At 40.0% G+C, this 26632-nt stretch overlaps 1 protein-coding gene across 2 annotated transcripts in view; it reads left to right on the forward strand.

Annotated features, from left to right (window-relative positions):
* The window catches only part of AATF (apoptosis antagonizing transcription factor), a 99426-nt gene that overhangs the window by 52923 nt on the left and 19871 nt on the right, over window positions 1-26632 (forward strand). The window contains exons 9-11 of one of the 2 annotated variants that reach the window (XM_024757633.1): window positions 10732-10799; window positions 13037-13117; window positions 20995-21066. In XM_024757633.1, the coding sequence (XP_024613401.1) occupies window positions 10732-10799; window positions 13037-13117; window positions 20995-21066 (221 nt within the window). The remainder of the gene's footprint in view (window positions 1-10731; window positions 10800-13036; window positions 13118-20994; window positions 21067-26632) is intronic. The other variant, XR_003004880.1, reaches the window with a different exon arrangement.

The raw sequence follows: 26632 nt of genomic DNA on the forward strand, positions 1-26632 counted from the left end.
CAAAGCCCTGGCGTTTTACGGACTCATTGGCAAATGTTTACAGTTACATTGAACCATGGGGCGCACTCACTCACGGAATTGAAAGCTCATATCCGGAAGCATGAGATCTTAGAAAATGGGAGATGGAAACCTGCAACTGAGATTTGACAAACCTATTTCATAGATGAAAGATATTTAAATAGAAAACACTATACTGAAATTAATTCAGATCTTTATTATAAAGATGTCAAGACACCTTTCTTGTAGTAAAAAACCAACTTGATACTACAGGAAGGGGTCAGGGTGTGGGGGAGTGGTTAGAGGAAGCACAAAAGATCTGTTTCCTCTCTTCTTTTCCCGAGAAGAACCAAGTTTTTCCTTTGGGAAATGAGACCCAAGAGGGAGGCTAGATCTACATCATTTTAACAGTAAAATAATGAGAGGTGTTTAAGATCTTTCCATTCATTTGGATTAAATAGTTTTTTGTTTTTGTTTTTTTTAATTCAGGTACTTTTGGAATGGTTAAAAAAAAAGGGTAATTCCTACCCACTTAAACCACCCAGTTCTCTAGGCCCTGTGTGAGATGTGAGAGAAGGAGAATATTGTTTCAGGAGGAGGAGGTGCTGGTAATCGGTAGTGATAAAAACAAGGAGGTTCCTCAGTTGCTTGGGTAGGTAGTGGTGCTCTGGATTAGAGGCAGGGTATTTCTTTTGTTTAAAAACAAAAGGAGTGTGTGTGTGTGTGTGTGTGTGTGTGTGTGTGTGTGTGGTAAATAAACAAAAAATTGGTATTTTCTGCCAGAAGCAATTTTTCCCCCTCTGTGTATGTATATTTATTGAGCTCCTTCTATGGCCAGTGGACAGGATAGAGTGGTGAGCACAGTCAGATACATTCTCTGCTCTCTGTGAGGTAGACAGTCGGCCAGTGGAGGACATAGACAATAGGCATGTAATCCGCTAGTAAAATGTAAATTAAGTACAGCAAGAACATCATGTGAATATGTGTATAGAGGGGTGCAGTTAAGATAGGCTTTCCTGAGGAAAAGGTGGTTGAGCTGAGATTTAGCGAATGAGGAGAGAAGGTGGGATGCAAGCCAGTTAATGGCTAGGGAAGCATGTTCCAAGCAGTTGCAGGTCCAAAAAAAGGGCTGCATGGTGGGAGCGAGCCTGGGAGCATTTCAGGTACAAAAGGAGTGCTGGTGGGACTGGAGCACCGAGGTGGAAGGTTAGGCTGGAGAGGTAGGTAAAGGGGCCTTTAGGCTGCAATAAGAATTGTATACTCTGGCGTACGTGCATTTTGAAAACATTACTCTGACTGTACGGAGCAGAACAAAATGAAGGAGGGGCAGGTGCAGATGCCAGGAGCCCACTACACTAACTCAGGTGAGAGCACGTCTGTTTCATTCTTCATTGCTTCCCCAGTGTGCTAAATGTTTATGGAGCGAATGAAGATGATAACAGCCTATACTAGGGTACAGGCAATGGAGACAGAGAAAAATGGACAGGTTCATGAATTGGTGGATCACGTATATAAGTCTCGGAGATAGATTAGATATTGAGTGTAAGGGAAAAGGAATTCCAGGGATAACTCTTAGGTCATTGAAGCCTTGAAAATAGAATGAAATTCTTGGCGGGGAGCATATGGAGTGAGAAGAAAAGAAAGCTTGGGACTTCCTTGGTGGCACAGTGGTTAGGAATCCACCTGCCAATGCAGGGGACACAGGTTCAAGCCCTGGTCCGGGAGGATCACACATGCTGCGGAGCAACGGAGCCTGTGAGCCACAATTACGGAGCCTGCGTGCGACAGCTACTGAAGCCTAGCCTGTGCTTCACAACAAGAGAGGCCACCGCAATGAGAAGCCCGCGTACCACAACGAAGAGTAGGCCCTGCTCACTGCAACCAGAGAAAGCCTGCGCAGAGCAATGAAGACCCAGCACGGCCAAAAATAAATAAATAAATAAATTTTTTTGAAAAAAGAAAACTTGGAACTGAGTCTTGAGGGATGTTAGCATTTAATGTTTGGGTAGAGGAGCTGGCTGAATATGGCGTAAAATGAAGGAGGTGCCTCAAAGATGCCGAGAAAAGGGTGTTTCAGGAAGGTGAGAATGTCCAGCGTCACTTGCTGCTTCAAGAAGTCTAGAAGGATGAGTCATGACATGTTCATTAGACACGGGCATCTTGAGACCTGGGCCTGAGGTGTTTCAGTAGAATAATGGAGCCAGAACTGTTGGGTGGTGCAGAGTTGGTTGAGGAGTGAGTGGGCAATGTGCAAAGGGGACAGAGAAAAAAATAGTTACTTACGGGCAGTGGGTCATCTTGTGGTGATTTTATACTATAGGTGTGGACAATATAGTATATGTGGATTTATCTTTTGTATGCTTCAAATATAGTATGAAAATTGCAGATGACTCCTTTTGGGTATAATTTGAAAGACTGGAGATCTGAGAACTAAAAAAAAAACGGGTAGTAAAGCAGGAGTTAGAGCAGAAATATTTCTTCACTAAGAATTCTTGTGGGAGCTAGAGAGGAAGCTGAAGGGAGAGTAAACCCAAGCCTTATGAATCCACTTTTTATATCTATCAGTAAGGGAGGGGCTGAAACACATGTAAGAGGGGTTGACTGCACTTCTTTCATGTGCTCTCTATGTATTGGGGAGGGAGTTTGAAAAATCCTGACTCGACGAGGCTAAGTAAGTTACATACAGGGCTGCCCCAACCTTTTTTCCATCTCAAGCATCTGTGGCTATGAACCATGGAAACCTGAGAGGTAGGAGTCAGTAACTGTGGGTTACAAATTCAGAAAGCCAGGGAATATGAGGCTATAAAACCAAATGCTTTAAAAATTACTTGGATTTTTGATAAGGGTGCCAAAACAATTCAATGGGGAAAAGAATAGTCTTTGAAGGGACTTCCCTGGTGGCGCAGTAGTTAAGAATCCGCCTGCCAATGCAGGGGACATGGGTTCCATCCCTGATCTGGGCAGATCCCACGTGCTGCAGAGCTGCTAAGCCCGTGCGCCACAGCTCCTGAGCCTGCGCTCTAGAGCCCATGCTCCGCAACAAGAGAAGCCACTGCAATGAGAAGCCCACGCACCACACTGAAGAGTAGCCCCCGCTCGCCGCAACTAGAGAAAGCCCATGTACAGCGACGAAGACCCAACGCAGACCAAAAAAAAAGCACAAAAAACAATGTATTCAAATAAAAGTAAATCTATAAAAAAAAATAAAGCTGTTTTAAAAAAAACAAAGAATAGTCTTTGAACAAGTGGTGCATTTTGGATATCCACATGCAATGGAATGAAGTTGGACCCCAACCTCATACCACACATAAAAGTTAACTCAAACTGTATCCTAGATCTAAATATAAGAACTAAAATTATAAAGCTCTTAGAAGAAAACATGGGAGTAAATCTTCATGACCTTGGGTTAGGCAGTGGCTTCTTAGATACAATACCAAATACACCAATGACAAAAGAAAAAATTGGACCACATCAAAGTTAAAAACTTTGATGACAGTCCACAGAATGGGTGTTAATAAGGGACTGGTATCCAGAGTATATAAAGAACTCTTAAAACTCAATCATAAAAAGACAACCTAATTAAAGAATGGGCAAAGCATCTGAATAGACATTTCTCCAGAGAAGATATGCAAGTGCCCAGTAAGCACAGAATGATGATTTAACTTCATTTGCCATCAGGGAAATGCAGATCAAAACCACAATGAGATAATACTTTACACCCACTAGGGTGGCTGTAATGAAAAAGACAGGTAATAGCAAGTGCTGACAAGGATGTGGAGAAGTTGGACCCCTCATATGCTGGTAGTGGGAAGGTAAAGTGATGCAGCATTTTTGGAAGACAGTCTGGCAGTTCCTCAAAATGTTAAACGTAGAGTTAACTGCAGTGACCTAGCAATTCTCCTCTTAGGTATAAACCCAAGAGAGATGGAAGCATATGTCCGCGCAAAGAGTAGTACGTGAATGTTCATAGCAGCATTATTCATAATAGCCATAAAGTGGAAGTAACCCAAATGTCCCTCAATGGTGAATGGCTAAACAAAATGTCGTATATACATACAAAGGAATACTTTTTTTATGTACATCATACAAAAATACTCAGTATGATCAATTTTATTGCAAACATATGAAATTTTAAAGAATTTTTATTGGAGTATAGTTGATTTACAATGTTTTATTATTTTCAGGTGTACAGCAAAGTGATTCAGTCAATACATATACATCTATCCACTCTTTTTTTAGATTCTTTTCCCATATAGGCCATTACAGAGTATTGAGTAGAGTTCCCTGTGCTATACAGTTGGTCCTTATTAGTTATCTGCTTTATATATAGTAGTGCGTATGTGTCATTCCCAGTCTCCCAGTTTATCCCCCACCCCCCGCTTATCGTGACCGTAAGCTTGTTTTCTGCATCTGTGGCTCCATGCAGCGATGGACGATGCCACGGCATCCACGAAGGAATGTTTCTCAGCCATAAAAAGGAAGGAAGTACCAACATATGCTACAATGTGAATAAAGCTTGAAAATCTGTTAAGTGAAATAAGCCAGTCATAAAAGGCCATATATTATATGATCCTCTTTATATGAGATGTCCAGAATGGGCATGTCTATAAAGACAGAAGGATTAGTGGTTGCTTAGGGCTACTGGGGGTATGTGGCTGGTGGATACTGGGGATGACAGCTAGTATGGGGTTTCTTTTAGGTGGGATGAAAGTGTTCTAAAATTAAATATGATTGCACAGTTCTGAATTTACTAGGAAGTGCTGAATTATATACACTCTGAATGGGTGAATTGTATGGTAAGTGAATTATAGCTCAATAAAGTTATAAACAGTTGTTTGGCATTATCTGCAGCAAATCAAAATAAATGTTATTTGTATTATTTCTAGTATGTTTTCATGTTTTATTTTATGGAACAGAAAAATATAAGAGATTTTTTTTTTTTTTTTTTTTTTTTTGCGGTACGCGGGCCTCTCACTGCTGTGGCCTCTCCCGTTGTGGAGCACAGGCTCCGGACGCGCAGGCTCAGCGGCCATGGCTCACGGGCCCAGACGCTCCGCGGCATGTGGGATCTTCCCAGACCGGGGCACGAACCCGTGTCCCCTGCATCGGCAGGCGGACTCTCAACCACTGCGCCACCAGGGAAGCCCCCATAAGAGATTTTTTAAAAAAAAATAAGTTTATTTGTTTATTTTTTGGCTGTGTTGGGTCTTCGTTGCTGCACGTGGGCTTTCTCTAGCTGTGGCAAGCAGGGGCTACTCTTCATTGCGGTGCACGGGCTTCTCATTGTGGCGGCTTCTCTTGTTGCGGAGCACAGGCTCTAGGCGTGCAGGCTTCAGTAGTTGTGGTATACGGGCTCAGTCGTTGTGGCTCGCGGGCTCTAGAGCGCAGGCTCAGTAGTTGTGGTGCATGGGCTTAGTTGCTCCGCGGCACATGGGATCTTCCCGGACCAGGGCTTGAACCTGTGTCCCCTGCACTGGCAGGCAGACTCTTAACCACTGCGCCACCAGGGAAGTCCTACTTGCATGGTTTTAAATAACGTGTTTATGTGACTGTTGATTTATTGATGTCCATCATTTTTCAAATCCTCTCTTGATTTCCCATTGTGGTAGTGAGGCCCTGCTCCCTCCTCACCCCCAATACTTCAGTTCTCCATTCTTCTGTTGTACTTATTGTCGCAGTTTTGTGAAAACAATTGTTTCCAATATATGATTAAATAAATGTTCACAAGTGATGTACTATGATTACATTTCCTTACAAATTTGTTTTTTCCTAGAGCGAATAATACCCGCTTTTAAAAGATGTACTTAACCTATCATTTTCCCCCTTTCTCCTGGAGCGCTCGCTCCTGGAGCTCCCTGGACTCTTCCTTTCTGGAACAGGCTCTCTGGGGCTGTGCCATCTGTAGTCCTGGGACTTGCCTCCTTCTTTCCTGAGGTAGACCTGTTTTCTAACATCTCCTGTCTTCGTCCTTCTTGCCGTGTGCTCTCATTTTACTGAGGCACATCTTCCTGCGAAAGAGCATGTGGAAGGTAAATTGTTGAGTCCTTGCCTATGTGAAATGCTTTATGTAACTCTCATACTTGGTTAATATTTTGGCTGTGTATGGAACTTGAGGTTGAAAGTTATTTTCCTCAGAATTTTGAAGGCCTTGCTCTGCTGTCCTCTGGCATCTGTCATTGCTATTGAGATGTCTAATCCCATTTAGATTTACAGTCCTTAATATTTAGGGTGACTATAATTCATTGTCAAAACTGGGACCCTTGAGGTGCTAGCCTGAAAGAATAGCAGGACAGCAGGCATTAACCAGGACTCTGGGGTAGCTGGGGCCATGTGGTCACCCTCTTTACATGTGACCTATTTTTCCTCTAACCATTTAGGATCTTCTCTTTGCTTCTGGAGTTCCACATTTCATGATGATGTATCTTACAAAAGGTCCTTTTTCCTTCATTGCACTAGGTTGCACTAGGTTGTGGTGGGTTCATTCTTGTCCTTCGATTCGGGGAAGTTTTTAAAATTATTTCATTAATAATTTTCTCCCAGCCTTTGTTAGGCAGGTGTTTGACATTCTGGATTATCCTCTAAGTTTTTTTCTTCTCTCACAAATAATCAAGGGGATATCATCTTTGGGCCTTCTTGTTTTATATCTAAGAGATTTTTGTACATTTATCTTCCAGTTATTCTATTGAAATTTTTAAACATTTCTGTTTTGCATTTAATTTCTTGTTTTACTCTTTTCTCATAGTATCCCGTTCTTGTGGAAATGTGTCTTCTCTCACTTCTGAGGTCATCCATCGTGAGTTCTTTTCTCTTTCTTTTCTTTTTCTTTCTTCTTTTTTTTTGTGTGCGTTTGTTTTGTTTGTTCTCTGTGTTGCTTTCTTGAGTCCCTTTTTTTTCTGTTTGTTTTGGTCTGTGTCTGAGGCTTTCCTCAGATGTTGGTGATCCTTAACTGTCCCTTCGTGTTTCAGAGTAAGGCATTCAAAAGTATCTCTGGAACATGGGCAGAGCTTTTTGGCTCCTTTATATATAATTTTGCTGTGAACTAATGTCTTGGTTGTCAGAACTTGGAAATCTTATTTTCCGGGGAGACGGGACAACCATGCAGTTTCTCCAGAAAAGGCTCCTCTCCTCTCCTGCCTAGGAAATTTTACACATGGTGCTAGCGTTCTGTGTAGAGGGTGGGGGAAGGAGACAGAAGGTCCTAGAGTTGAGCATCGAGTGTTTCCCTTATGCTCCATCTCAGCCTTCCGTGCCTCACATCTCTCAGTTTGGAGCTTTTGTGGCTCAGTTTTTCCAGAGAATAAAGCTTCTTTTCTCCCTGTGGGGTAGTCACTTGGTTGTGTGGGATAATGGAGAAGGCCCATGGTTCTGCCCCCTCCCCCTTCTCCACCTTTCAGGGTAACTGCCCGCCAAGAGCTCATCTCACAGGGATTCTGTGGGCCTCATTAGCTCCACCCTCACCTTTATTCCCTCTGGACATTTGGGTGATAACTTCCTTTTACTCCTTCATCTCCTGACTGTCTTTGAAAATTTTGTGAAAAGCTACTCTCATTAGCTCTCCCTTTTCTTTCTTGCGGGTTAATACATTTATTTTTTCCCCTCCACTGTCTTTTAGAGGAGTTGAGAAGGGAGAAGAGAGAGACTAATGTGTTCAAACTGCCATTTTTAACTGACTCTGGCGTGCGTTTTTCCAGGCAGAGTATTATAAACGTTGATTCGATTCTGAATAGTACCGTCGGTGCCATTCCTCACATATGTTGTTATGGGTTAAATAGGTTTTTGTGGGCTGGCCTGGAAACCCAGCTACATCTGTGATTTTCCCCTGGAACTAGAGAAACAATCAGGCCTTTCTGAATTGACTCTCTGGAGGAGTTATAACAGACTGGAACAAAAATATTTCATATATCTCTCCATTTTCCAAATCACATAGAAAATTAGGACTATTGTATCATTATTGTTGAAATAAAAAGCTCCAGTAACTAACAGAAACCGGAATTTTAATGGAAAAGTTTGGTCATAAAGTTAAGCTTTGAAAATTGAACTGAGAAGCAAAGCTAAGTTCTTCAGCAGTATCCCTACAACTTCATTATTCGGCAACTTTTTTGAAAGCATTTTTCCTAATTAAATTTAAGCCCAGTGATAGAGCTGTGGGAAATAGCAATAGCCATGAGAAGCATTTGTTTACTTATTTTCTTGCTACTTTCTTATTCTTGCCTTGCACACAACAGGGTCTTCTGAAACATTGGACTGAATAAACTAGACTCAGCCAGATAGACCAATAAAACTCTCTTCCTAACCATGAATGACTAAGAATAGCTGTGAGACACTTGGGTAGTGAAAATGCAACCCAGAATATGTAAAGTACACAGGGTGCTTGAGAGTAAATGCTGCACCAGCTTGGTGTTGGAACTGCAGAGACCACTGCGAGTGTAACAGACCCACTGCGGTCATGCGGCTCCCGTTTCCAGCCTCCCACGTTGTGCTGGGGCAGCCTTCCCTGAGCGCTCCTTCCCAGTGGCCGTGATGGCCCCAGTCTCAAGGGATCAGAGATCATTAAGAAAACCAGGAATCGTGGCTGTTATCTCTTATGTGGCTGGAACAAGGTAAGGGCAATGAGATGTAGTGATCCCATTATTTTCCTTCTTTTTTATTTTGTTTTCTCTTCTTCTTTTTTATTAAAAGAGAAAAAGATTCTTTTTGTTAACCTCTCCCCTCCCCGCCCGCCCCCCGCCTCCCCTAACCTTGCTTTTGACAGGATGTTGACTAGGAACCAGAGCCCATTTTGGCTTAGCCTTAAGGGCAGCTGTTTACAGAGTAGCGGGGTTACATAGGGTTCCTGTGTTGTATGTCTGTGTAACACTGGATTTGGGTCTTGTATTTAGCTGCCAGAAGTGACTGTGATGAAGTAGGGGAGATAAACTGATAGATTGGCTGCCAGAAAGATGTTGGGAGTCAATCAGATAAACAGGGCAGAGAAATAGCTTGCTGCTTTCTAGTGATAATAAACCAGAGGCCTCTGGTCCCCGCATTTTTAAATGTAATTGCCATTGTAGTAATAATGTCTAAAATAAGCAAATGAGAAAACATCACAGGAGGTTTTTTATTTGCGATTGAGATATCCTTTTCCCTTTTGCAATAAAGATTCGTCCTATATGGAAATGAGTAGTTTTACAAATTTGTTGTGCTTCTTCCAGTGCCTACTTACATAAACAAATGACAATTAGAGCGTGAACTACTTTCGTAGGAATTTATCCCTCCTTCGTTATCCTCCCACAGACTTTGGCTGTTTAACTTGATGAACTATCTATATTGCTCCCATGCCTTACCTACAAAATACTTACTTATTTTTGTGAAGAAACAAGTTTTAAAGTCAAACCTGTGTTATTGACAGGTGATAAGCAGGAAGGAGTTTATTTTAGTGTCTTCCCTTGGATTTCTCTCAGAAGATTTTTAATTAATTAATTTATTTTTGGCTGTGTTGGGTCTTCGTTGCTGTGCGCATGCTTTCTCTAGTTGCGGCGAGGGGGGGCTCCTCTTCATTGCGGTGCGCGGGCTTCTCATTGCGGTGGCTTCTCTTGTGGAGCGTGGGCTCTAGACGCGTGGGCTTCAGTAGTTGTGGCACGAGGGCTCAGTAGCTGTGGCTCGTAGGATCTAGAGCGCAGGCTCAGTAGTTGTGGCGCACAGGCTTAGCTGCTCTGAGGCATGTGGGATCTTCCCAGACCAGGGCTTGAACCCGTGTCCCCTGCATTGGCAGATGGATTCTTAACCACTGTGCCACCAGGGAAGTCCCTCTCAGAAGATTTTTGGAATTTTAATCTCTGTTGCTGTTTCCCTGTATATAGCACTTGTGTAGGAGAGATGATATCTAGTTTTATTATTGTAATTTAAAATTCTCCTTCTTTAGTGTTTAACTTTTAAATCCATTACTTCTTCTCACGTGGGACTTTAAGATCCAATGCAGATTATTCAGTCTGTGTGTAAGATACAGATTTAGGCTTTGATTGCATGCGGTGGGATACCCAGTATTAAGAAGAGAGTAGGAGAGTGATTTAGAGTTCCCATGGAGTTCATTGTGGGGCTGAGAGACTGGCTGTCTGTGTTGTTTCCAATATGCACATATGACTTTCTTTAGGTTCCTTATTAAAGTTGTTGTGGCTGTGAATGTGTTGGTGTCATATATGGTTAAGTTATTTATTAGTAAACATGCTAGGGTACCAGCTGTGGAAAGCAAGAGAGTGAAGTCCACACTTTTAGTTATATCTAATAAAGGCTTTTTGCCTAAGGAAGACCTTCCTGACTGCCAGAGGTTATAGGTCAGAAGTTAACCATGTACCATTATCCTATTGGTGAGAAGCTGATGCGTGTTCCTCTTTGCCACCCAGCCCTTCCCACCTGACCTTTTATAGATTCTCCACTGATATCGATGAGGTGGACAAAACTAATCATAAAAACAATGAAGGGAATGTTGCATACTCATTGATCCATTTGAAATGAACTGCAGTACAATAAGTCTTTCAAATGGACTTTGTTCTCAGCTATTGCTTATAGCTCTTTTTAAAGATATATAAATATGAAAGGGTTAATGGGAATTCAGTCATGCTCTTGCCACTGAGTTGTCCCTTATTGATTGTAGTTTAGAGCTGTCACTATGCCATTCAGAATTCCTCCTGTGCCCTTTTAAAGTCAGTTGGTGCTGGGAGATGATAAATAAATCACTTGCTTTCCTTTTTCCCCTAGCTCCTTCGAGAACTCATAGAACGGAAGACGAGCTCCTTGGATCCCAATGATCAGGTGGCCATGGGAAGGTAATTTAGATATGGCTTTCTATTCATGCAAGTAACCTGTATAATAGTTTCTCCCTCTGAGTCTCCTTAATTCAGCCTCCAAGGCAACGATTGGTCCTAAAATTATAAAAGTTGAGAGTTCCCTGGTGGCCTAGTGGTTAGGATTCCGGGCTTTCACCGCTGTGGACCGGGTTCAGTCCCTAGTCAGGGAACTGAGATCCCACAAGTCATGCCGCACAGCCAAATTAAAAAAAAAAAAGTTAAGCAAGATAACAAGAACTAGACAGACAGAGTGATGGAACTTGTTTACCCTACCTATATTGCCTTTAGTGCAGTTTGAATAAGAGATTATAAAATGCCTATAGGTGTTTATTTTAGGGTTTGTTTCACAAAGTCCTTCTTAATCTCTTTGCTCTCTGGACTGGGCTGTGATTTTATCTGTATGAATCTCTGACCAGTGGGTAAAAAGCATCCACCCAGATGCATGCTCTCAGCTGTCAGGACGTGGCACTGTGCACAACAGGTTCCTTGCTCTGGGAGAGTGTGTCCTAATTTAGACCTCCACCCCTTCAGTGAAAGCTGTGGCACAATTAGAAATGGAACGTGGCGGCATTACCCAGATGTCAGGGTAGAATGGAAAGTAGTGAAGGAAGGCCCTTGTGTATGCTTCATCCTGTGGCTGGAAAATAAAAAGGACGTTGAGAGTGCTACCTAATGAATAGTGTACATTTAAATAGCCATGAGCCATAATTTGCAAAAGCATGAAAGGAAACAAAAGCTGCAAGTATCAGAATGGGATTCTGGGGCAGAGCAGCATTTTGAGATCACAATGAAAAATTTGTGTTGATGAAATAATTTTATGTGAGTAAAACATATGAATTTTAGGGTAGGATGTTGATATTTTGTATATCTCTGGAATGCTATAGAGAGCTGTTCACCATAAATTTAATGTGATAGAGCAAATTGCATTTAAGTGATGATTATATTGTGCATTTATCTGACTTTACAATAAAATAGATTATGGTAATTAAGATTATATTAAGATTACAGTAATTGGATTTCCCTGGATTTTTTTTTTTTGATGTTAAATTTTCATTGTGTAAATCAGGTAAGATGAGTAACTGCTGCTGTTTTTCCTTTTTTCCCCCCACATTTGTTCATACGAGCAATATATGAAGATTTTCTTAGCCCAGTATCTTTTATTTGAAAAATTAATTTCTTTTAATCTAAAACGGCTGCAGACTACCAAATGCAAAATAGCTAGCTAGTGGGAAGCGGCTGCATAGCACAGGGAGATCAACTCGGTGCTTTGTGATCACCCAGAGGGGTGGGATAGGGAGGGTGGGAGGGAGACTCAAGAGGGGGGGATATGGGGATATATGTATACATATAGCTGATTCACTTTGTTATACAGCAGAAACTAACACAACATTCATTGTAAAGCAATTATACTCCAATAAAGATGTTAAAAAATAAAAGTAAAATAAAATGACTGCAGAATATATGAATCTTGTTTGGATCCTGATTCAAGCAAACTAACTGTAAAGTTGAGACGACCTCGGAAATTTAGAGTGAATATTTGATAGTAAAGAATTATTGTCACCTTTTTTTAGGTGTGACAGTGGTATTGAGATTATATTGGGGCTCTTGGTATTGAGATTATATTGCGGGGGAAAAAAGCCCTTACCTTTGAACAACACATTCTGAAATATTATAGCTGAAATGAAAATTAAATAAATAAAATGACTGTAAAACTAGTATCAGTAGTGGATAATTCTTAACACTTAGCAAAAAGTGGAAAGCACAAGAAAAAGCAGTTGGGCATTAACAATGGGAAAATTAGATTTAAAGAATTCACGTGCTCAAACCAAACAGCAGCTGCAATATTAGTCATAGAACAGGCCGCGCAGCTAAAACAGTAAAAGCAAACCCAAGCAGCTATACTCAGTTTGATGGGTTTTCCTGCAGACTGGTAGATTTAGTGCTTGTCACAGTAACTCCATATACTAAGGAGCATTGTTAACCAAATTTGCTGTAGAATTTCCCAGCTGCCATTTGTTTTTGTTTTTGTTTCTTTAAGCCATTGCATAAATCCTCTTCCGTTGATTAGTCTCTTTGGCCCCAGACTGTCTTGAGGAAGTTGATGTAGGTTGATGATTTCTTTCTGCAGTGTTGTTAGTGAGAAAAATTCCGATTTGTCGATACATGTAACTATTTCCATTAGTGATGATGCATAACATCGCTTGTGAATTTCCTAGGCAGTGGCTTGCAATCCAGAAGTTAAGAAGCAAAATCCACAAGAAAGTAGATAGGAAAGCGAGCAAAGGAAGGAAACTTCGGTGAGTTACTTTTTAGAAAAAATGTTAATCTTGTGTGTTGTTATCCTTATCTCTTCTCTTTGCATGTTGGCTATTACATCATTTTTCTATTTCTTTTGATGATTCTGTTTTTCAGGAGCAGAAAAATAACTAAAGCAATGTTTGAGGCTTTTTTTGAGCCTCTCGTTTTTTTTTACTCTGTAATGGAAAGATAGTTTCAGTTACTTCTTGTTCTACTGTTGTGAATGGATGGGTTAAATGATATTTGCATTTCCCTGAAAGAGAAATTATAAGGAAATAAGACAAGATCGTTGAAATTGCCTTAGTTTTAAAAAATGATTTCTTTAGAACAATATAAAAATTGTATTTTGGAGTCTTGTTTAGACATAGAATTATATTGGTCCGTTTTCATGATGCCATACATGTACGCAATGTGCTAAAAAGGTAAAAATGAAGGATTCCAAAGAATGTTAACACTGTGCTTAAATGAGATGAGGAATATAATTTGTATGAGAACAGAGAGACATTTCTGAGTGTAGGAAAGCCCTCAACCCTGTGAGCCCTTGAAGGAGTCTTAAAAGTTTGGAGACAAAAGATGGGACAAGAGTAGAAGTGACATTGCTATGCTTTCAGACTTAGATTCCTTGTAACTATTTTTATATATTACATAGTATCACTCTCACAGGGCCTCAGTGTCAAAGAAACTACTTGTAATTCAGGTGCACACTGAAAAAAAAATGTTAAACTCATTGTGTTAGGACAGTTTTAGGCAGATAGCTAATCCCACATCCTTATTAGAGCCTGCCTGTCATTAAATTCCCTTTAGACAAATGTGGATCTGTCTCATTTTTAAATATCTTCAGAGAAGCAGATTTCACTACTTCAATTAACCTGTTTTAGTATTTAACAAAATTCATCAGGAAATGCTTATTTTTCTTTAACTTTGCAGAAGTGCAAAGTAGCTTTTCATCATCTTGTGACTGAAAGTCACTTTCTTAAATCTCAGGTTAAATTGTTATAGTTTGTTTATGTTTTTTCATATGTTGAAGTTTCCAAGTCTTCACACTTCTCCAAGTTTGTTTTCAGTGTACTGGTTAAGAGCATGGTCTCAAGAGCCTGACTGCCTGAGTTTGAATCCCAGCTTTGACAGTCTGGAATATGACACTCTAGTAGTTACTCCGAGCAAGACTACAGTTTCTTCATCTGTAGAATGGGGATGATAATAGGACGAGACTTGTAGGGTTGCTGTGAGGTTTAAATGAGTAAGTATATATACAGCTTTTAGAACAGTGCCAGGGACACAGCAAGCACTATATACGTGTCTGTTGCCATCATTCCTATCATTATTATTGCTGTTATTATTCCAAGACTGGATCAGTCTCCTCCTGGAACGTTCATTTACTTACTCACATACATGCTTCTTTTGTACCTGTCTCTTCTGTACAGCCCCCCACCCCCACCCCCGGAAGGATTTAAAGAAGAATGTTATTACTAGTACTTTGTAATTGACCAGGCTGATTAAATACCTATTCTTTAATTTTGAGATTAGACTTTTCTCCAGTACGGTGCTTTTAAAATTATAGCTTTGAGAAAGACAAATACTCTTATGTTATCACTTGCATGTGGAATCTAAAAAATGAAACAAACGAATATACCTAACACAACAGAAACAGGCTTACAGATACAGAGAACAAACCAGTGCTTACCAGTGGGGAGAGGGAAGGAGGGAGGGGCGAGATAAGGGTATGGGACTAAGAGACACAAACTACTGTATATAAAATAAATAAGGAGCAAGCATATATTATACAGCACAGGGAATATAGCCATTATTTTATAATAACTTTAGATGGAGTATAATCTATAAAAATATTGAATCACTGTGTTGTACACCTGAAACTAATAATATTGTAGCTCAACTGTACTTCTAATTAATTAATTTAATAGCTTTGTGAGGCTTTAAATGTTCTCTAGAGGGAGGAGCCCAGGATTTCAGATCAGGAGACTGGCTCTGTCTGGCTCTATGATTTTGGTTGCTCTTTATTCTCTGAGCCTCACTTTTCTCATTTAATAAGTGGAGATACTAATCCCTACTTTATAGATTTGGTTTGAGGATTAAAACAAGGTGAATATGTGTGGTACGTAGGAAGCATTCGAAAATGTTAGTTTCTTTGGTTTCTTGTGTTTATCTGTTGACGTTGCTGTTGCAAATATACGCTCTTCAAAAGAACTGAGAGTGGCCAAAAATGCCTTTTTTACATTATCATATGTTTATGAGTTTTAAAACTATTAGGGCAAGTAGCTATAATTGTGTGTCCCTTGAGGGCAAGTATTGCACTGTTTTTTCAAGACAGTTCCAACCTTAACCGTCTACCGTAGTGCCTCGTAGACATGTTTTTGGATGATTATAACAGTAAAATTAACACGCTTGTCAGGTAAGACTTTCTGTAAGATGCAGCATCCACACTTCACAGTGTGAAGTGAGCAGACTAGGAAGAGTTAGCCTAGGGAAAGGCCACAAAGAATAATGTTTGCCAAAACACAGACCTGAGAGTGTACACGTCCATTTTGGGAACTGCATTTGTTTTGGCAGAGACTTAAACTGAGTATGGGGGAATGGCAGGAGATGAGGCTGTATGAATAAGTGAGCACTAGATTGTGGTCAAGCTCAGAATTCGGACTTTATAGACTGTAGCAAGTCATTGAAAAATAAGGAAGCCTGAGCACCTGTCACAGATTGGAGGAGACTTAAGGAGACACCACAGTTAGGTGCAATGTGGGGTCCTAGGTTGGATCCTGGAAAAGAAAAAGGACACTAGGGTAAAAATGGGTGAAGTTTGAATAAGGTCTATGGTTTAGTTAATAGTATTGTACCAATGTTAATTTCCTAATTTTGATAACTACACTATACTTGTGTAAGCTGTTAACATTAGAGGAAGCTAGGTGAGGATATACATGAGTTCTCTGCACTATTTTTGCAACTTTTCTACAAGCCTAAAATTACTGCCAAATAAGAAGCAAAAAGAAAAGTAATAAATAAGGTCATGTGCTTTGAATTGTTTTGCAGTTTTATCATCAGTATTCACCTGGCTCTCTTTGTGAACATCAGCGTGTGGGATGTGGTCAGAATCAGAGTGATCTTGTTAGCAATAGCAACAACTAACATTTATAAAACTCTGTTGGGCACCGCAAAGCAATTTACATGCCGAGGTAGAAAAGGCATAGGCTCTGATGCTAAGCTGTCTGGGTTTGAAATCTGACACTTCACTTACTGGCCTTTAGACCTTGGGCAAGATACTTTACGTCTTTGTGCTTCAGTTTCCTCATCTGTCAACCTAGCATGATGATAAAAGGCACATCTCATAGGATTGTTATGCAGATTGAATTAGCTAATTCACGTGAAGTAGTTCGGAAGGTAAGTAGCTCGCCCAGGTTACAGAACTAGCAAGCACAAACTTGGATTTGAGCTAATTGGTCTGATTCCAGAGCCCATGCTTCTAACCTGTGGCTATTGAGTTGTTTCTCTGGCCAGGACCTTTGCAGACACCAAAATGGTACCTTGGCTACATTAGAATTCTGCCATGATGGATTTAACAAGGGGCCCGGGCTAGATGAGAATAGCATAAATAACTTCCTTAAATTAGACCCCCAGAAGAGCTGGTGGGATGTGCCAACTGTCATCACTGGTACTAGATTCCACCAGTGAGCAAGCTTTGCTCTGTGTGATATGGTTGGAGAGGGAAGAAATGTCCTAGCAAAGATGAACATCACCTTGTGGAAACCTTAGTTTAAATGGTAGCAGGTCAGTGGCATCATCCTGGTCAGACTGGGTGTGGCAATTTGCTAGTTGGATGCTGGAAAATAACTTATATAAAAAAGAAATGTTTTGGTTTGGGGAAGTAATTATAATTATTGATTATCAGTCTTTTACTCAGCATTATCTGTAAGTGGATTTGATCATGATTTAAGCAGAATTCATAATGTAAATGAATGAAGCTCTCGGGTGTTTAATAATGAGGTGTCATACTGTGTTTTGTGTTTGTCTATTCTTCTGCAACAAAATTATATTTATCTCTTCTTAGTATGGTTGGTAAAAGGTATTTTAATACTAAAACATGCATCCATCCTCAGTAGCACTGAGATTAGGTAAAATGCATTGTATTAAGTACACATTACTAAGTCTGATTACTTCTTAAAGCCTGTCTTTCATCATGCAGCTAATAGTTATTGAATACATTTTACTAAAGTGTAAAGATATTCCACAGAGCAGTGCCATCCAATAAAAATGTCTTTACCTGCGTAATTTTAAATGTTCTAGTAGCCGCAATTGAAAAGGGGAAAAAATGAAACAAGTGAACTTAATAATATATTTCACGTAACCCAATATATAAAAAATATTATTTCAACAATTTATTGTTTTAAAAATTATTAGTGATATATTTTACATTTTTTGCATCTCAAGTTTTCAAAATCTGGAGCACATCTCAGTTTGGCACATTTCAGGTGCTCAGTAGCCACGTGTGGCCAGTGACTCCCGGATTGGACAACACAACTATAAGGTATAGTTCATAGTCTTTGTCTAGACAGTAAATTAAACCTGTATTTGGACACAGCCAAGAATAGTTTTCATTTTTTCAGATGAACAGTGAAGTTTGGCGAAGCCTAAAGACATTAAAATATATTTATTAATTGTACTTACACTTTATACTTAAATAAAAAGGTTGTGTAAATAATTATATTCTTGTACATTAACGTAACCTTTGGGAGGGCATTTAGCTTACTTTTTCAATTTTAAATATGCATACTTTTCAATTCACCAGCAAAGCAATTCCACATCTCAAAATTTATCCCATAGAAATGTGTGAACAAACATACAATAATTTATATATAAGAATCTTCAGGCTTCCCTGGTGGCGCAGTGGTTGAGAGTCCGCCTGCCGAAGTAGGGGACACCGGTTCGTGCCCCGGTCCGGGAAGATCGCACATGCCGTGGAGCGGCTGGGCCCGTGAGCCATGGCCGCTGAGCCTGCTCATCCAGAGCCTGTGCTCCACAACAAGAGAGGCCACAACAGTGAGAGGCCTGCGTACTGCAAAAAAAAAAAAAAGAATCTTCACTTTAGCTAAGTCAGAAAGAGAAAGACAAATACCATGTGATATCTCTTATATGTGGAATGTAAAATATGACACAAATGAACTACAAAACAGAAACAGATACACAGACATAGAGAACAGACTTGTGGTTGCCAAATGGGGGGCAGTGGGGGAGGGATGGACTGGGAGTTTGGGATTAGCAGTTGCAGACTAGTATATATAGAATGCATAAACAACAAGGTCCTACTGTATAGCACAGGGAATTATATTCAATATCCTGCGATAAACCATAATGGAAAAGAATATGAATAGGAATGTGTGTGTGTGTGTGTGTGTGTGTGTGTGTGTAAGTGTAACTGAATCGCTTTGCTATGCAGCAGAAATTAACACAATTTTGTAAATCAGCTATGTGTCAATAAAATAAATTTCTAAAAAAGTTTTAAAAAGTCCTCACTTTCACACTGTTTAATATAGTTTTTAAAGGGGATAGGCTGTATAATGCCTATCAGTAGGAGGTTTAATAAATTATATTGACACGACAGAATATCCTATAACTATGGAAAAGAATAGAATATGACAAAGTGGAAAAAACATAATGCAGAATATTAAGTATCTTACAGTCTCATTTTTATGTGAAAATATATAAAGTTTATATTTGTCTTATATATGGAGAATGCCACAGACAAACTTAACAATGATTAACAGTGATTTAATTAACAGTGATTATTTCTGGGGGATAGGACTACAGGGAACTTGTCAGCTCTCTATACATTTTGGAATTTGAAATTATATATTATTTTTTATTATTAGGAGATAGCGGACATTAAAAAATGTATAGTGAACAGATATTTTGTTGCATCTTATAAAAAGTGAAGAATTGGAAGCAATATGAATGTTCAAGTATATGAAAATATAGTTATGGTACTTCCATTCCTGGAATTTTGTATATAGCTTTGAGATACAATGCTAAGTGAAAAAAAAGATACGAAATTATGTGTGTGTATGGATTTCTATATAAAATGAACATAATTAGCCAAAATATTAACAAACTAATAATAATAATAAATATTAATAACAGTTCTTCTCTAGGTGGAAGAACTATGTATGTTATTTTTTTATTTTTTTGTGGTATGCAGGCCTCTCCCTGCTGTGGCCTCTCCTGTTGTGGAGCACAGGCTCCTGACGCGCGGGCCCAGCGGCCATGGCTCACGGGCCCAGCCGCTCCGCGGCACGCGGGATCCTCCCGGACCGGGGCACAAACCCGTGTCCCCTGCATTGGCAGGCGGACTCCCAACCACTGTGCCACCAGGGAAGCCCCTATGTATGTATTTTTGTGTGTGCTCAGTTGGTTTGTTTTCTAAATTTTCTGTATTGAATTATGCTCTTTGTATTACTCTTATAATGGGAAAAAATCTCATCACTATTATACTTTTAAATTCATTTGTTAAAAAAATGAATGAAATTTGGGAGGCTTGGCTATTGGTGGCGTACTAGAGAATGAAATTCTTCGATGTGTGTAAAAATGTTTTTAAAACTGTAAAACATTACACATGTGAAAATATTTATATCATATTTTTTTGTGGATAATGTTTTGCCCAAGAACAAGTTTTTCTGGTTAGAATTTTATTGGGCTGGGCTAAAAGTTCATTTGGTTTTCCGTAACATGGAAAAACCCAAATAAACTTTTTGGCTAACCAATATACTATGCATATTGTCCTTCAGCTTCTCCTTTTATAATGATCAGAAAGGGATACCTTCTTTGAATTCTCTTTGGTGTAATTTCTTCTGTATAAGGTCAAATATTTGTTCAGCCCCCCTTCACCAGAGGATCTCAAAGCACTTTGTACAAAAATACCCTTTTTTTCTATTGGTGGGAGATGGAGGTGACATAACTTAAATTTCTGTAACACCTTGACTGAAGATCTAAGGATCAGACTTCTTATGTACTCAGTTGCGCGTGTCATTTGAAGATGGGCGAGGGGCTTCCCCGGTGGCGCAGTGGTTAGGAATCCACCTGCCAATGCAGGGGACATGTGTTTGAGCCCTGCTCCGGGAAGATCCCAGATGCCGCGGAGCAACTAAGCCCGTGTGCCACGACTACTGAGCCCGTGTGCTGCAACTACTGAAGCCCGCGCGTGTAGAGCCCGTGCTCCGCAACAAGAGAAGCCACTGCAGTGAGAAGCCTGCGCACCGCAGCGAAGAGTAGCCCCCGCTCGCCGCAACTAGAGAAAGCCTGCGTGCAGCAACGAAGACCCAATGCAGCCAAAAAAAAAAAAAAGGGGATGAAATGAAAGACCTGGTGGAGCTAGTGAGTGAAGGTGATTCTAGAAGCCTTTTCTGACTCAGGGAGCTAGTGAGTGATGGTGGTGGTGAGGTGTTCCATTTGAATGTTATGCCACTACCTGTGCTACTGCCAGTAGGTAGCTTTAATGACACTGAAAAATGATTAAGATGTGTGTAGAGGAGGGAAGATGAGGTAGTCACCTCCTCATTGTCTTTGTCTGGAGTGATGTTTAAGGGCTAGTAGATTGCTCAAGGGCACAGGTGTATCTACTCTTTTTTTGGGCGTTGGAGCTCTGTTGAGCTACTGTCATTCACAATGTGCTTTTATCACACTTTTCTCCTGTAGTCTTAAGGAAAAAGTGTTTTTATGGTCGTGAGTGGTTCGTGCCTATGAATTGTTCCCTGTTGCACTCTGGAGCCAGATATACCTGTGATCAGTTCTGGAGTTTGTTACCTGGTAGGGTGTATTTCCTTTTCTAGGTTAATAGTTACTAATGTTGCTGCCTGTTTGTTTCCTACTTTATTAGGTTTCACGTCCTTAGCAGGCTTCTGAGCTTCATGGCACCTATTGACCATACCACAATGAATGATGATGCCAGGTGAGTAATAGATTAATTATATGTCTCAAGTGGCTTCATGACAGCCCGATATTGACCTGTTCTACAGCCTGTCGCCCTCTCCATTTCTTCTTATCAGTGAACCATTTGTCATTGGCATCATAGCAAGGGTCCTCATCACATCTCTTCACTCCCATCATTACTGTAAGACCAAAACAAAATTCCTGTAAATCTCAGTGCTGCCTCTGGTGGGTTTTTTGTTTTTGCTGTTTTGTTTTGTTTTTAACTTTAGCCACCTGCCTAGGACATTGGAGCTCTTCTCTAGACAGATGGGTTAGGACAGCACACACACTTGCTTCATGTCTTTGGGGGTTTTATGCATATGTTCTCCTTTTAAAAATGGGTCTAGAGATTGCTCTAGAGATGTACATTATGTTGTGTTTGTTCAGGCTGCTGTTGAGGTTTTTTTTATTTTGAGTACTTTTACAAAAGAAGTACGTGCTCATTTTACAAAGCTGAAACAAGATAGAAATGTGTACAGAAGAAAATGTATATGTGTACTCAATTCGGAGATAACAACTTTTTAAAGAATCATTCCTTCTGTATTTATTAGTTGGCATTCTACTACATCATAATATTTTTATAATATTATTTATCTATCCATATTCCTTCTCCTTGATTTATTTAGCATTTATTTATTCATTTATATCAGTATGGATTCATGCTCTCCTATTTTATTCAATTAATTATCCGTTACTGTCATTATTTATTTTGATTTAAAATTGTCTCAGGTTAACAGAAGCCCCTTCAATCTGGCTTGTATCTTTTTGAGATGTCCCCAGTTATTCCTTGAGTGCTTCCTTACTTTCCACCACAGCAAGGTGTTCTAGGCTCATCTTATATTTTCTCTGTTCCAGCCCTGGAGTCAGTCTTTCTCCAAGGAGTCCTCACTCTTTTTAGTGAATTGTGGTTTTTAGAACCTAAGGTCTGGGTGCTGGGGTGCTCATTGTTCTGGGTGTCATTGTTCATAGGCTCTCTCAGCGTATAGAGGTAGGAAATGTGTGTATATACACATACCCATACATAGGAGACAACCACTTTTAGTGTCTCAGAATATTTCATTTCAGTCTTTGAGTCCCCTTTTAGTATGTTCTTGTTTTTCTTTTTATATAATTAAAATTATATTCAACAATATAGAATTATATTCTGTATTGTGATTTTTTCTTTAAATATTTTGTATACTGTGACCATTTCATGTCATTAAAATTATTCAAAAATTTAAGCGACTGTGTAATATTTTTATAATATTACCTATTTAGCCATTCACTAATTGTTGGAAATTTAAATTGTGTTTAATTATCATTGTTGTAATGCTGTGGTAGACATTTTAAAACATAAGTCTTCACCAAGTGAAATTATTGGTCACAATGTAGGCACATGTGGGTTTTGCCAGCTTTATCCCTCAAGCTACATTCAACCTTTTTATTTGAGAGTATTTAGTTTGCTAATAAACCCCATCAGATTTCCACCCTTGCTTGAAAAGTAGTGGATATGCAAGTTTAGTTGAACACAATGATTATCAATTTTTTGTTTGCATTTGTTCAGTGCTTTGAGTACAAACTAGCTTACTGGTGGTGCTGAGTCCATTTATACGCACATCTTTGTGACTTCCTGCGCTCTCCTGTGCTTTGCAAATGAATGCCTTTGTCTGGCTGGGTTTTGTTTGTTTGTTTTTCCATTTATTTCTGGGTCTGACCTGTTTTTAAAAATAATAGAGTGAGGGCTTCCCTGGTGGCGCAGTGGTTGAGAGTCCGCCTGCCGATGCAGGGGACACGGGTTCGTGCCCCGGTCTGGGAGGATCCCACATGCCGCGGAGCGGCTGGGCCCGTGAGCCATGGCCGCTGAGCCTGTGCGTCCGGAGCCTGTGCTCCACAACGGGAGAGGCCACAACAGTGAGAGGCCCGCGTACCGCAAAAAACAAAACAAAACAAAACAAAAAACCAAGAAAAAAAAAAAAATAGAGTGAGGTGCAGTGCACCTGGTGGTGCAGTGGTTAAGAATCTGCCTGCCAATGCAGGGGACACAGGTTTGAGCCCTGGTCCGGGAGGATCCTACATGCCACAGAGCAACTAAGCCCGTGCACCACAGCTACTGAGCCTGTGCTCTAGAGCCCAAGAGCCACAACTGCTGAGCCCCCGCTCCACAACTACTGAAGCCTGTGAGTCCTAGAGCCCATGTGCCGCAACTACTGAGCCCACGCGCTGCAATTATTGAGCCCATGCACCACAACTACTGAAGCCCATACCCTCTAGGGCCCACGTGCCGCAACTACTGAGCCCGCATACTGCAACTACTGAGCCCTGTGCGTCTAGAGCCCATGCTCCGCAACAAGAGAAGCCACTGACCACACCATTGTAAAGCAATTGTACCCCAATAAAGATGTTTAAAAAAAAAAAAGAGAAGCCACCGAGAAACCACCACAATGAGAAGCCCGTGCACCGCAACGAAGAATAGCCCCCACTTGCCACAACTAGAGAAAGCCCGTGTGCAGCAACGAAGACCCAGCACAGCCAATAAATAAGTAAATAAATAAGTAAATAAAGGCAAGAGAAAAAACGAATTAAAAAAATAATAGAGTAAAATAAATGCTTCTTAGGTTCTCTGTCAGGATGACATGAAAAAATTACTTCAATAGAAAAGGAAAACTAGGCACGTAAAAACTAAAATCCATTAAGGTAACATTATTATCCCAGGCATAAAGTGAAATCTAGTTTAAGTATTGGTGGCATCTTTTGAATATAGTACTACTAGATCATTTAGAAATCGATTGTCATTCCTAGCTGGGATTTTTCTTGAATCACCTGATACCCCCGGACACTTCGTTTCCCAGAATCTTGTTTATTCACTCATAATTTTTAAGGGTCTGCTATATGCTAGACATAAAGTTTATTTGAAAACGACTTTACTATTTAGGATTATGTTGGGCTTGGTCTGCAAGAAACATAAAATACGACTACAGAGGTATAAGCAAATGGGAGTTTAATTTTCTGACAGAATAATCCTAGGGGTGGCAGGTAATTACTGGCAATGGTTTTTCCCTTCTCAGTAGTATTAGGGCCAACATACCTTGGTCTTCCCCCTGTGGTTGCAAGATGGTTGCTGCAGCTTTAGCCATCAAGTATGCATTCCAGGCAGGAAGAAGAGGAAAGGAGTGGTGTCAGCCATACTGATTTTCTTTTACCAGAATGCCCTCCAAAAACAACTTCTCATATCTCATTGGCCATAACTCTGTTATGTTGCCACTTCAGGTAGAGCAGGCAAGGGAGGAGGGGTTGGGAATGTGTTTGCCGGGTAACAGTGTGGCATTTGGTGTTTGTGGGGGAAAAAGCTATCCCTTGTAGACGTTGCTAATTATCAGCATTGTTCTCCCTCTGGTTTAGCCACTTTGTAACAAGGAATTTAATAAAAGTGTTACAGCTGGAGAACTGAGCATTTGTTTTTACCAAGTACACTCCCTTTGCATTGTGTTTCTTAAGGACACAGAGGCAGACATCCACGTTACTGCTCGTGCTCCAGAGTCTGAATAGGCCAGACTAACTATAGGCAGAGTAAGTGAGTATTAGCTCTTTCTGCTTCTGGTATCAAATATTCCAGGGCCCGTAGGTAGTGTTAGGTAGTATCTTTTTTTTAAAAACTGTATCTTAAGAAGGAGGCCGTCATAGCTTGGCCTGTTTTGTTTTTTGTTTAGGTAATTGCATAACTGGAAATAATCTAGCACTGTTCTCACTTTGTACACCACAAAATATTGAGGAATGGGAAACTTTCATTTCAGCATCAGTGCATACTATTGATACTTTTCTCCAAGTGAATAGTTCTGGTTTTGATAAGTTACAGATATATCATTCTTTTTTTTTTTTAAACAATGATATAGATTTATTGAAGGTAAACTTCTGGGAAAATTCAACCCTTTTTTTTTTTTTTTTTTTTTTTTTGCAGTACTCGGGCCTCTCACTGTTGTGGCCTCTCCCGTTGCGGAGCGCAGGCTCCTGATGCGCAAGCTTAGTGGCCATGGCTCATGGGCCCAGCCGCTCCGCGGCACGTGGGATCCTCCCGGACCGGGGCACGAACCTGTGTCCCCTGCATTGGCAGGCGGACTCTCAACCACTGTGCCACCAGGGAAGCCCCTCAACCCATTTTTATAGTTGTATCTATGGTAGAGTAGAACAAAGTTACAGATATGTCATCCTTGGTGTGCATATATGAATAGAGAATTCTTTATGATTTTGAAGTAGAGAAAGGCTTTGTAAGCATGACACGAAGGCTAGAAGCCACGGGGAAAGTACTAGTAGCCATGACTACATAAGAGTCACAGTGAAAAAGATACCAAAAACAGGGCTTCCCTGGTGGCGCGGTGGTTGAGAGTCCGCCTGCCCATGCAGGGGACACAGGTTCGTGCGCCGATCTGGGAATATCCCACATGCCACGGAGCGGCTGAGCCCGTGAGCCATGGCCGCTGAGCCTGTGTGTCCGGAGCCTGTGCTCCGCAACGGGAGAGGCCACAACAGTGAGAGGCCCAAGTACCGCAAAAAAAAAAAAAAAAAAAAGATACCAAAAACAAAGTTATAAATAAATGACAAACTGGGAAGAAAAAGTTCAGTGTAACATTACTGTGTAAGAATGCTATGGAAAGAGTTTTTACAGATCTCTAAGAATATCCCAATAAAAATAATGGGTAAAAAGCATGTCAACAAGCAAACTTAAGAGATCATAAAAGAAAAATCGCAACTGGCCAAAAATATAAAGACTGTCAGTCTCATTAATCACATAAATGAATATTAAAATAATGAGATTTCATTTTTTTCTTATTAAATTGGAAAACATTAAAAGAGTGATAATCACTAATGTCGATGGTGTGAGGAAACAGACGCTTTCATTTACTGTTGTTAGGAATATAAATGGCAAAATCATTTTGGAGGGCTATTTGGCAATGTTTTTCAAAATTTTAAATGTAAATGTATCTGTTGACCCAGAGAAATCTCACTTCTAGGAGTTGACCTAAGGAGACCTAAGGAAATAGCAAGTTAACAAATATTTTTGTATCAAGGATCTTTATTGCAACATTGTTTATAATGGGGAAAAATAAGAAACAATCCAAATGACCATCAATAGGGAACTAGTTAAAATAAATCACAGAAAATCATTCATTGAAGTTATAAGCAACTGTTAAAGGAGGAAGTGGAGCTGTACGTATTAACATAATGTTTAATGTAATAAGTAGGCTACAGAATACTATATCATAATCCTACTTTTGAGTAAATACACATGTATGATTGAAGAAAAAGTGGTGCCTTACAAAAAAATATACTGTCATGGAAAGATCTCCAGGTTATTTTGTTAACTAGAAAAAGAAACATCCATTTATGTAATATCGATTTATGTTTTTAAAATAAATATTAAGCTGTGTATGTATATGTATGTGTGGATGTGTTACACATCAGTAATATTTAAAATGTTTACAGGGAAGGAACTGGGAGGAGGAAGGGGCAAAGGGAGATTTCCACCTTTTTTTGTTTCTCATACTTATGTTTTGCTCTAATTTCCTGCTATG

The sequence above is a fragment of the Neophocaena asiaeorientalis genome, unplaced genomic scaffold, assembly GCF_003031525.2.
Source record: "Neophocaena asiaeorientalis asiaeorientalis breed wild unplaced genomic scaffold, Neophocaena_asiaeorientalis_V1.1 scaffold327, whole genome shotgun sequence".
NCBI classification, from domain to species: Eukaryota; Metazoa; Chordata; class Mammalia; order Artiodactyla; family Phocoenidae; genus Neophocaena; species Neophocaena asiaeorientalis.